The following is a 12972-nucleotide window of genomic DNA, read 5'->3' on the forward strand; positions in this document are numbered from 1 at the left end:
TTAAGAAAATGTGGCACATATACACCATGGAATACTATGCAGCCATAAAAAAATGATGAGTTCGTGTCCTTTGTAGGGACATGGATGAAATTGGAAATCATCATTCTCAGTAAACTATCGCAAGAATAAAAAACCAAACAGCACATATTCTCACTCATAGGTGGGAATTGAACAATGAGAACACATGGACACAGGAAGGGGAACATCACACTTCGGGGACTGTTGTGGGGTGGGGGGAGGGGGGAGGGATAGCATTGGGAGATATACCTAATGCTAGATGACTTTTTTTTTTAATTTAAATTTATGTTGTGCAGCTAGCTGTTTTTCCCCTACTCCTAAGTGAAAATTTAGGAAGCTCCTATGCCTTCCACAGCTGCCATCAACCAATTAAAATTCTTAGTTATTATCAGTGATGAAACAGTCTCAATTTAATACTGATATTAGAGGTGCTTGAACCAGAGTGACTCCATCTTGAATAGGGGCTGGGTAAAATGAGGCTGAGACCTACTGGGCTGCATTCCCTGGAGGTTAGGCATTCTTAGTCACGAGATGAGATAGGAGGTCAGCACAAGATACCAGTCACAAAGACTCTGCTGATAAATAGGATGCCATAAAGAAGCAGGCCAAAACCCACCAAGACCAAGAAGGCAATGAAAGCAACCTATGGTTATCCTCTCTGCTCATTATATGCTAATTATAATGCATTAGCATGCTAAGAGGCACTACCATCAGCACTATGACAGTTTGCAAATGCCATGGCCACGTCAGGAAGTTACTCTATATAGTCTAAAAGGAAGAGAAATCCTCAATTTGGAGAATTTCCTGCCCCTTTCCCAGAAAACTCAGAAATAATCCATGCCTTGTTTGGCATATAATCAAGAAATAACTGTAAAAATAGCCAACCAGCCACCCTCAGGGCTGCTCTGCCTATTTTATTCCTTTACTTTCTTAACAAACTTGCTTTCACTTTACTCTATGAACTTACCCTGAATTCATTCTTGTGTGAGGTCCAAGAACCCTCTCTTGGGGTCTAGACCAGGATCAGCATTCCGGTAACACTGTCACATACACAATGACATTTTGGTCAACAATGGCCCACGCACTTATGATGGTGGTCCTATAAGATTATAATGGAGCTAAAAAATTCCTGTTACTTAGTGATGTCATAACAGTCCTAATGTCATAATGTAATGCATTACTCACGTGCTTGTGGTTATGTTGTAAATATACCTACTGCACTGTCAGTTGTATAAAAGTATGGCACATGCTTATGTACATAAGTACATAATTAAGTATATGATACTTGATAATGATAATAAATGGCCATATTACTGGTTTATGTATTTATTATACTATATTTTTCATTATTTTAGAGTCTTTTCTACTGATTGAAAAAAGAAGTTAATTGTAGAACAGCCACAGACAGGTCCTTCAGGAGATATTTCTGAATGCATTGCTATCATAGGAGATGACAGCTCCATGTGCGTTACTGGCTCTGAAGACCTTCCAGTGGGACAAGATGTGGAGGTGGAAGACAGTGGTATTCATGATCTTGACCCTGTGTAGGCCTAGGCTAATGTGTGTGTTTGTGTCTCATTTTTAATTAAAAAGTTTAAAAAGTTAAAAAAATTAAAAACAGAGAAAAGCTTAACAATAAGGATACAAAAAAAGAAAATATGGTTGTACAACTATACAACATGTTTGTCTTTCAAGCTAAGTGTTACTACGAAAAGTCAAAAACTTTAAAAAAATTAAAGTTTATAAAGTTAAAAAGTTATCATAAGCTGAGGTTAATTTATTTTTGAAGAAAAAATTTAAAGAAATTTGATGTAGCCTAAGTGTAGTATTTCTAAAGTCTACAGTAGTGTACAGTAATGTCCTTCACATTCATTCACCACTCACTGTCTCACCCAGAACACCTTCCAGTCCTGTGAGCTTTATTCATAATCTGTGCCCTATACAGGTGTACTATTTTAAATCTTTAATATTGCCTTTTTACTCTACCTTTTCTAAGTTTAGATATACAAATTCTTACCATAGTGAAACAGTTGCCTATGGTAGTCAATGCGGTAACATGCTATATAGGTTTGTAGCCTAGGAGCAATAGGCTATGCCATATAGCCTAGGTGTGTACTGGGCTATGCCATCTAGGTTTATGAAAGTACACTTTATGATGTTCACACAACGACGAAATCACCAAATGATGCATGTCTCAGAATGTATCCCCATCCTTGAGCAATGCATGACTAAAATTAGATATAAACGACCACATAATAATCCAAATTCTAAACTTACTTTTAAGTTTGGAGAAGCACAGACTACAGGTCAGTAGTAGTTGGCTTCTCTCCTTATCTAGTAGTTGTTTTCTTCCTTCATCATTTTGTTAAACTAAATCTCTGAATCATCCAGGATTAAAGCAAGGGAAAAGAAGAGGAGGAGAGAGGGCCAGAAATGTGCTTTCTTGACAAGCACTACTATAATAATCTAACATCAACGAACCTTTGGCCTGCAAAGTTGTTTAAAACTCACCTTCTCATATAGGTGCTTTCATGGCCTTTTTGGTGAATGCTTCTGACTCTGGCTTTTTTGGAGAAGGCTAACCTCTACTTGAAGTGCCTTAGCAGAGGTAAAAACATCACTAAACTGTTCATTACTTCCCTGTCTGCTGAAAAGTTGACAGTACTCAGAATTTCTACCTCTGGACTATAGAGTCCTAATTAGGGAAAAGGAGCCAGGCTGGTGGGAGCAGGGAAAAGCAAAAAGAAAAAGCAGGTAAGCTGTAAGTCTGCCTTTCTTCATAGTCCAGGACACATAGCACTCTTGTGCAAATAATTCACAATCTTTCTGAGCCCAGCTATCACCAGACCCTTGGATGACAGTAAAACGCAGGTTAGTTCACTGCAACCTTGGTGTTATCAGTACTGCACAAAGCCCTCTTTAGCACATCACAGAAAATCCCCAGCAAGCTTTTGTCTCCTTACAGTCAGCTCCTTTCTTGCTGACCTGCCCGTTGTACGCTTGCAATGTATTTTCATACTTTCTTGAATAATCCTGCCTTTCTTTACCTACAACTGTCTTGGTAAATTCTTCTTACTGCCCATGCCACTGGCCCCAGATGGTTGCTGATCACTTGCAGTATGGCCCTTTCTGGACAGGGCTTAAAAACAACTCTATACTAGCTCTCCCTCAAAAATGATCCATATTCAGAAGAAAAACTTAAATACTCTTTGCACCTACAAACTCCTGGAATGTAGTGCGTCTCCACTTCAGAAACTTCTGCTTTATTCTATCAGTCATTCCTTTCTTCAGATTTCTCAGGTGAGAATCAGACAGGAGCCTACAGTTAGCCAGCAGACTGCAGGGAATACATAGTAAGTTCTCTGAGTAGCTGGTAAGGTGCAGGTACCCCATCCTGGTACCCCAAAATCAACAGCAGCTCTCTCCAAATTATCAACCTTTTATACCATTGACAAGGTGGATCTCCTTTGTAAATCTTGCACAAAGTCTCTGTGGAATGTAGAATTTGTATATATCTTAGTTTCTCAGTCCAAAATTATATTTTCATTTCTCATTACAAATGCTTAATAATTTCCATCTTCATGTGTATTGTTTTCCTCTCTGGAATCTATCTATTCTTTCCCAACTTGCTTATCCAAATCTGAGCTATCCTGCAAGGTTGTGCTCAAGTTCCATCTTATTTATGCTCTCTTGCCTGACTGTTTTAGATTTTCCAGCATTCTCTTTGGAAGCCCTACACTACTTGCAGAAGTTACTGTAATCAATACATAAAGTTTGCCTTTAGCATTTCTTTTTCATGAAAGAAATACAGGCACCTTCATGAGACAGTGACTCTGTGGCCTACAAACTTAATTGTACTTGAAATACAAAAATATCTTTGAAAAATGTGCTGACCCAAAAGGTGACTTATAAGTCTAAGAAACGTGGGACAAAGAGAGGCAAATGTTAGGCATGCACATCTAGGTTCATTACATTTCTTTGAATGAACACTCATCACTTAGAAGAGAAGGGAAGTATTAGGATAAAGCTGGTTGTTCTATATTATATATGCTGAATATTTCAAACATTCACTTTTTTAAACATTTATATATAAACAGGAGCTAGGAAACCTATTTACTTGACTCTAACTTTTTTTTCAACTTTATTGAGTATAACTGACTAGTAATTGTATATTTGAATCCAACATGCTTAAATAAACTAAGCTCTCTATTAGAAGTTGAGGGGCCAGAAAACATGTAACTCCCATATTTTTTATTAATTGTTTACTATATATAAATATGCATATATGTAATATATGTGTGTATCATAATAATTCATGTTATTTATTAATAATAAATAATAAAATCATAAATAAAATGAATAACTCTCTTTGCCTATATATTGGTCAGAGTAAAATTTATGACACTATATTTTAATACTTTAAAGTACAGTGATTATTTAGCTCACATTTTTCATGACACTTGCAAATGGTAATTAACCACCAGTGCAGGGACCAACATTAACTTTAAAAAATGTCATTAATTAATTTACAGAGCACTGGTTATTTTCTATTTTAATGACTCCTTGGATTTATACATACCAATTATAATATATAATGTTCGTCTATGCTCCTCATCTTGTCACTTTTTATTTAAATAGAGGAAACTGTTGTAATCAAAAAATGTTTTGAACAGATGCAGTACTAAATGAACTTAAAGACATATATAAGTATATAATCATGCTCTTCTACTAAGCAATACTGACTTTCAGAATAAAATATCCTGGAAAAATGGAATTTTTAACCAAGGTAGCAATTCATAATTAGAAAATAATCAGTAAATCATTACTAAAATTATAAGCTATGAAATAGTTAAGAACAAAAATAAGCACAAAATCATGACCTTCAACAGATACGGAGTTTATAAGTGAGGTTCTCTCACAAACAGATACAAACCAAAAGCTACAGGATATCAATACCAATTTCTTATTAGTTGTAGATATTTATGAAGTATCTCCTATATTCAGTTTGTGAGAATATAAAAACTTATTTACCAAATAGATTACACTGTGCTATTTATTTGGCACACAAATCTTAGTGACTAAGTAGTATTGGCTGAAAAAACTAGAATGGATTTGAAATTCTATCTCATATTGAGAATTTTAAAAAATTCTTAAGAAAAAATGTACCTGTTTTGAAAAAGTCCACTGAGTTCTACTTACTCAATTGGAAAGAGTAAATAAAATTCAACAGATAATTTGGTGTTTAGGTAGTCTCATAAAGAAATTCCTGTCACAATGAGAGGTCATTTTTCTAACTTATTTAGTTGAATCAATAGAACCTATATTTATCTTAGCTTCATCTTTAGTGTTTTTTTAAGTCATAATTATGAAACAAGCCTTGAAATGGAAGTGCAAGAAGTAAATTCAAGTGTCAGGTTTACTACTGTGTCTTTGAGTAAGTCACTAAGACTTTTAGAGTCTTCAGTCTCTTAATCTGCAAATGAACATAAAAATATTTGCCTTGTTTATCCCATGTAATTAATGTAAGACTCAAATAGGCAATATCACATATGGAAAAGACACGGAAAAGTATTATTATCTAAGACAGAGCAGCACAGGAACAGATCACAGGTTTAGAATGGGGTTCAGGTCCAATTCCACCATCACCAACAGTGTATCTTTAGATAAGTCATCAAGTCCCTTCCAGCCTCAATTTCTTCCTCCACTAAATGAGGCAGCTAATTTGTAAGGTTCTTTCCATCTTTATATGAGTCTGTGATCTGGTACGAGAAAGCCAATGAAGAAATTCTCTAACATGCTTTTGTTTCCTATGAAAGTAACATACACTGATTAGGTGCTCATGATTAATTTTAGACTCTGTCTTGCAAATAAGAGAAAGTCATCATTTATTTGGCAGGAACAGGCTCACATCCCTTATGAAATGAGGTGTGGTATTAATTTATTAACTGTATACCAGAATGTTCAATGTTAAATGTAGGAAGGTGGCATTCATGAAGAATTACAAGAATCATTACATGGTATAAAATCTGAGCATAAAACTAACATTGGAAAAGAATATGCCCTTGAAATACAGAAAACAAGTCTGTAGTACATTACTTACTGTCTATGTTAAAATCACACACCCCATACAAACAAAAGATTACAACTAAACACTGAGGATCAGCTGCCCTTGTCTGGCAGTTTGATATCCTTTCAATTACTTGTTTTTCTGTAGTGCTAAACTTGGATTTTGTGTACACCACAACTAAATATAGAACAGACAAAGGCTAAGCCACATAAGCTTGTTGCAGTAAGTGCTACAAGAGCAGGGATTCTTGTCTGTTTTATTCACTGATGTATCCCAAACACCTAGAACACGGCTTGCTGCATCATAAGCACTGAATAAATATGTATTGAACAGATGAGCTGGCTTCCATTCATTCCTTGAATAGATAAGCTACATTCTGTTTATGACTTTTATTGATTTGCATTTATATCATTAACATGCTTCTATAAAAAAAGAGATAAACCACAAGATTTAACCAATGGTTGCCTGAATAAAAGAGATGGTTTGGGATGAAAATAAATGACCAACACAAAAGCTTGAAACCTGCCTGTTGCCTTAAAATGATCTGAATTCCTCAAACCTCAAACCTTGGCATTATGCATTATACCCAGGTAACTTCACCTGCACATGTATCCCCTGAATCTAAAATAAAAGTTGAAAAAAAAGTAGTTTCTTCCAGTGTAAAACTACAGAATAAACAGGACAAACCCCAAAGCTAAAGAACTGCTCTTTTAATGTTACTGAAGAGAGCACTTCAAACAATGGAGGAAGAAATCTACATATAATTCACAAAATGGGATTAAAAATACATGAAAAAAGAGCTATTAATAAATATGCCTCTTGTGTTTCTTCCCGTTAAAACTCAAAACAGTGTGGTCTGCCTTGTGCCCACATCAAAGAAAGCCAGTGAACTAAGAATAAGAGAAATGAAGGCTCAACTCAGTATCTCTCTCATGGCGCCTAAACACATTTTACAAAAATGTTCTTTGAACCAGCAACAAACCCAGAAAACTAGAAACAGAACAGGAAGATAAACCCACAAGAGAAAACAACCATGACATCGCCACACCCCCTTCTAGTTTTCTCCAAAACATTTTTCATACCAGATGAACACAGTAAGTCAAACAGCTCTATTTTTAATGCATGAGTCTTGGTTGTGGCATAACAGATCAATGAGAAATCTTTTGTCTTCAGGAAAACACAAGCCTATAACAGAAAGCACGTAAGTTTATAAAATAGCAGGTCTGATAGAGAAAGCATCAAAATAAAGAATGAATGAACCAGTGTGCAAATGAAATCTCTAAGAGAGAATTCTAGAGTAATTCAGGAAGAAGTAGCAATGTATAAACGGGTTCATCAATTCTCAATCTTCTTCTCATATGATATAACATCTCAACCTGCCTATATAAGAACTTAGGATAAAAAGGAAGAAGGAAAATTAAAAGGTGTTGAGACTAGCTTGAACAATTCCCATTGTCAAGGGCAGAGAGTTATTCTGGAAGAGAATAGAATAAATCCAGAGACAAAGGGAGGTAAGAAAAAGTAAAGTGCCAGCACAGGTAGGCTGGAGAGAAAGTCTAGGGAGAGTTTTGAGGAAATGTGGGGTAGGCCATAGAGTCACTTACTATGCTGTGATTCAGAAAGAGGATTTTAAATAAAGTTTTGCTCTATATATCAATGAAACTTCCATGCAATTTTTAAGAGGCTGTAGGAAGGATTTAAGGTACTTTTTCAATATTTCTAGATGTTATTTATTCATTTATTCCACAAATATATGATAGGGGCACTTTCTTAGGACTGTGTTTACACTGGCAGCCTCTGTAGAGACCGGCCATATGATGGGAGCAAGAAAGTCCAGCTTTATGTAGGTTCCTGAAAGAAAATATCCAGAAGAGGAAGACTACAGTTGAGCCTTGAATAATATGGGTTTGAACTGCGTGAGTCCACTTATACACGGATACTTTTCAACAACAGTTACAAGTATGCCTGCCTCTCCTGCCTGCCCTTTCCTACGTCTCTACCACCTCCACCACCCACGAGACCGAAAGACCAACTCTTCCCCCCTTCCTCTTCCTCCTCGGCCATCTCAACATGAAGATGATGAGGATGAAGACCTTTATTGAATGAATAGTAAATATATTTTCTCTTCTTGATGATTTCCTTAATAATAACTTCCCATCTCTAGCTAATTTTATTGTAAGAATACAGTATATAATACATAAAACACACAAAATATGTGTTAACAGCAGTTAAGTTTTGGAGGAGCCAGAAGTTATGCACAGATTTTCAACTTTGTGGAGGGTTAGCCTCTCTACCCTCTGCATTGTTCAAGAATCAGCTGTATATTCTAATACTGCTTCTTGTTCTATTCTTTGAGAACATCCTTGTATAGAAAATGTGTTACAGTCATTATGGAAAAGAGTATGGAGGTTCCTTTAAAAGTTAAAAATTCAACTAAAATATGATCCAGAAAGTCTACTTCTGAGTACATATCCAAAGGAAAAAAAATCAGTATGTCAAAGATATATTTGCACTAGTATGTTCATTGCAGCATTATTTGCAATAGCCAAGATATAGAATCAACCAAAGGGTCCATCCATAGATAAATGGATAATGAAAATGTGGTATATATAGAGTACTATTCAGCTTTAAAACAGGACAGCCTATCATTTGTGACAATAATGGATGAACCTCAAGAACATTATGCTAAATAAATAAACCAGGCACAGAAAGACAAATACTGCATGGTCTCACTTTTACATGTGGCATTTAGAAATATTGAACTCATAGAAACAGAGAGTAGAATGGTGGTTGCCAAGGGCTGGGGTAATTGGAGATGTTGGCCAAAGGTTACAAAGGTTCAGTTAGACAGGATGAGTAAGTTCTGAAGATCTATTTTATAGCATTAATAATAACGTATTAATAATAATATATTCTATACTTGAAAATTACTAAGAGAGTAGGTCTTAAATATTCTCACCACAAAAAATTGTAAGTGTGAGAGGTGATGGATATGTTAACCAGTTTGATTTAATCACTTCACAATATACATATAGCAAAACATCACCTTGTACACCATAATTATATACAATGTGTTCTCAGTTGCTGTCAACCAACAGATGAACTTTCAGAACTCAACCATTCAACTTAGGGGCCGCCTGTTCACCGGACAACTTTTTCCCATAGCTACTCACGATGCTTTTTCATTCTCTTCTAAAGGTTAAAGTAAAGCACTACGAGTCCTCATGAATTTCTCATGAGTTATGATTAAGTGCGACCAAATTCCAAGCACTATTTGACTGAGAAATGTCTTCAATCTAAATACACGGGTATCAAAACGGCCAACAATAACAACCCAAGGCTATTTCCATATAAATTTGGTCTTTGCTTAAAAATAAAATTCCATGAAAGTTCCCTAAGATAATGACCCACACAGAGTGTTTTCCACGATTAACAATGGCATTTGTGCTATAGTCGTTGCCAGGAAGGGAAGCATGAGTCTGGCTTCGGCCAGGACAGCAAGAGAGATCTCTTCTAAACACAGAATACAGTATAGCTCATTCTTCCAGATCTTCCAGGGAAAACTGAATGATGAGTGTGAGAATGTCTTTTTAAAACAATCTGTTAAATGCTTTTAGATCCTGTGCCCTGATTACTGGCTGACCTATATATTTTTGGCAATGCTAGTGCCCTAGAGGGCCTGATGATTTGATGGGCAGTTAAGTCCTCAGTTAAGATGAATTTTGAAAAAGCTGAGATTAAACAGACTAATTTCCCACAAAAGTATTTTCTTCTGATCTTTGAAATGTTAAAGGGGCCACATCAGTGTATTATTTTGAGCAAGGAAAGTTTTGCCTTACAAAGACTGCCAGTATAAACAACTAATCCCTGGCCAGTTGCACAAGCCAGACAAAGCACAGTTTCCAGGCAGAAGCAGCGGCTCTCTACCTAATGGGGCTGGGTGAGAGGGCACACTCACATAGCGCATTAGATTTCCTGTGTAAATTATCATTTGTTTCTACCGTATATGGCTATTACAAATCATGTTGTGAAGATCCAATAAGACAATGTACAGAAAATGTCTAGTGTAGCATCTGACATTATCCTTATCATTACAATAGAAACACATTCTACCCATTATTTGGATCAGGTGGAAAAATGCAAAAGAAAAAAATTCTTTTTTTTTCCTTTTTTTGCAGCCTCATTTTTGGACCAGAGTATCTTTAAGTATCTCAAAAGTATTGTAATGTCATATTATATATTTGAAATTTTTTATTTTCTTATAATTAAATATTTAAACCATTATTTTGTTAGCAACAAGCTAGTGAATAGAAAATGGAAGGTAACTTCTTAAATATTCATTATTTCTGAAAGACAGCTTGCCCACTGGGATTCTTTGGCAGATATGCAATTACCATTGTAGAGAACTAAAAGGAGCCTTAGGTATCATTTTTAAAACAAGGAAACTAAAACCCAAAGAGACTAAGGGAATGCCAGACCTAGTACAAAGAAAATGATCTACTTTGGACGCCTGTACAAATGTCTTTGCACTAATCTTAGCTATTAATACATCCAAATGAGGCTCAGTCACCCTCGAGTCACCCTCAGATGGCATGATCATACAAAAAAAGGGAAATTAACATTTGCAAAGTAAATACTGGCCAACCGTTTCTACATAAATTACTGTCTTTAGTTCTCTCACAAAAACTTTGCAACATAGGTATTATCAGTGCTACTTTTTTGTTTTTTTTTGGAGACAGGGTTTTGCTCTGGCACTCAGGCTGGAGGACAGTGGCCTGATCATAGCTACATAGCTCACTGCAGCCTCAAACTCCTGGTCTCGAGCCATCTTCCTACCTCAGCCTCCCAAGTAGCTGGGATTACAGGAGTCAGCCACAGAGCCCAGATAACACTACTTTTCTTTTTCTTTTTTTCAGACGGAGTCTCTCTGTCACCCAGGCTGGAGGGCAGTGGCGTGATCTCAGCTCACTGCAACCTCGGTTTCCCGGGTACAAGCAATTCTCTGTCTCAGCCTCCTGAGAACCTGAGATTACAGGTGCCCACCACCACGTCTGGCTAATTTTTGTTTTTTTTGTTTTTTTTTAATAGAGACAGGGTTTCACCATCTTGGCCAGGCTAGTCTTGAACTCCTGACCTTGTGATTCACCCACCTCGGCCCTCCAAAGTGCTGGGATTACAGGCGTGAGCCACCGCACCTGGCCAACACTACTTTTAAGGTAAGGACACAGGCCAATAAAGACCACAGGATCAGTAGTAGGCAAAGCTGGGACTCAGATCCAGGTCTAACCCACTACAAAGCCTCAGCCCTTTTCAATATACTTCAGTGTCTGCTAGAAGGTTAAGTGAGTCCTGCAACACCCCCATTATTGAAAAAAAAGTCACTTTTTCTAATTTTCTGGCTGTTAAGTAGTTAAGCAGAAACTTTATAGCCAAAGGATGAAAACTGTTCCAAGATCACATACCTGTGGTGGAGTCAACGGTAAAAAGGGACGACACGTCTCCTGGAATAAGCTCATAAGCCACTGTCCCATATATCCCAGAGTCCTGGTCAGTGGCAAGAACATTGATGATCTCGGTGCCTGGCTGGGTCTCATCACTGATGCTCGTCACATAGGTTGATGGGTTAAACACGGGATGATTATCATTCACGTCCTCCAGGTCCACACGAACAAAGGCTTGGGCACTTAGCCCACCCTGGTGGATGAATGAGCGGTGATTACAAATGGGTTTTTGCTGAACACTAGGATGTAGAATAATTGACAATGGCCCTACAATAGTCTTGAAACAACAGAATTTGAATATGTGGGGGTGTGTATATGTATATGTGTGTATACACATATACACACACCCCCATATATACACATTTTGTCATTTCAAAAGTGTGTATATATACATACACACACACACATACACAACCACAAACACGTCTATATATTCATTTTATTTTCAACCTTGATGTATGAATTCATAGGTAATAGCATGGTATGTATACTTCACTGCTGATTCTTAAGCATGGAATGAGATTTCCACTTAGAGCAGCTGTGATGCAAAAATTTCAGAGTAGAGGCCAAATACATTCAAGGAAATTTGTCCTGATGTCCAAAAAGAAATCAAAATCATTTTTATCCCTAAGATAATTTTTAAATGAATGCTGGTAAGTGCTAAGAAGAAGGTGTGAGGGAGCATGGGCGGGGGTGTTCCCTGGTGAACCCTCACTAGGAAGGTACCATTGGTGTGCAGACCAACCCACATGAGGCAGCTAGACTTTAGTTACCAGAAAGGAAAGAATAACAGTCAGAGGAAAGAGCAGAGCCAAAGGCCCTGAGGCAGGAACGTGGTGTGCCTCTCAGGCCCGCTCAGCCACAGCAAGGAAGCAGGAAGGGCTGAGGTCAGAGAGGCAGGAGTGAGTCCTAGGGACCTCTGCAGGTCTCTGGAAGGACATGGTTCTTCCCCACAGGAGGGCTTTGAGCACAAGAGTGGCCTGATTCCACTGAGATGTTAACACTGCTCTAGCTGCAGTGTTCAGAACAGACCGAAGAGCAGCAGGGTGGAAGGACGGAGAACGGGCAGGAGGAGGCTCTTTGAATCAAGTCCAGAGTGGATGGGGCCTGAAGGAGGACAGGAGCAGTGCAGGTACTCATCCCAGATCCTGGGGGCCAGATTTGTTTGGGAATTCTGAATTTTTCAAGTTTTAGAAGCGAATACAGCACCTAGAGTAGTGAGAAGTGGATCCCATACTGCTTATATTGTGTTGCCTCCATCTAAAATCAAGGAGAAAGAGAGCAAATGAAATAGAAGAAAATAATCCTCTGCAATTTTTACTTTTCTAAAGTAAAACACATGTTCCTACTTTAAAGCACCATTTTCCTTTTCTATCTGGTACATTT

General features: G+C 37.3%; 1 protein-coding gene across 4 annotated transcripts in view; it reads right to left on the minus strand.

Annotated features, from left to right (window-relative positions):
- The window catches only part of DCHS2 (dachsous cadherin-related 2), a 255471-nt gene that overhangs the window by 118547 nt on the left and 123952 nt on the right, over window positions 1–12972 (minus strand). For all 4 annotated transcript variants that reach the window (XM_024246399.3, XM_054554600.2, XM_054554602.1 and 1 more), the window contains exon 3: window positions 11548–11779. In XM_024246399.3, coding sequence (XP_024102167.2) covers window positions 11548–11779 — 232 coding nt within the window. The remainder of the gene's footprint in view (window positions 1–11547; window positions 11780–12972) is intronic.

This window comes from Pongo abelii, chromosome 3, assembly GCF_028885655.2.
Source record: "Pongo abelii isolate AG06213 chromosome 3, NHGRI_mPonAbe1-v2.0_pri, whole genome shotgun sequence".
Lineage (NCBI taxonomy): Eukaryota > Metazoa > Chordata > Mammalia > Primates > Hominidae > Pongo > Pongo abelii.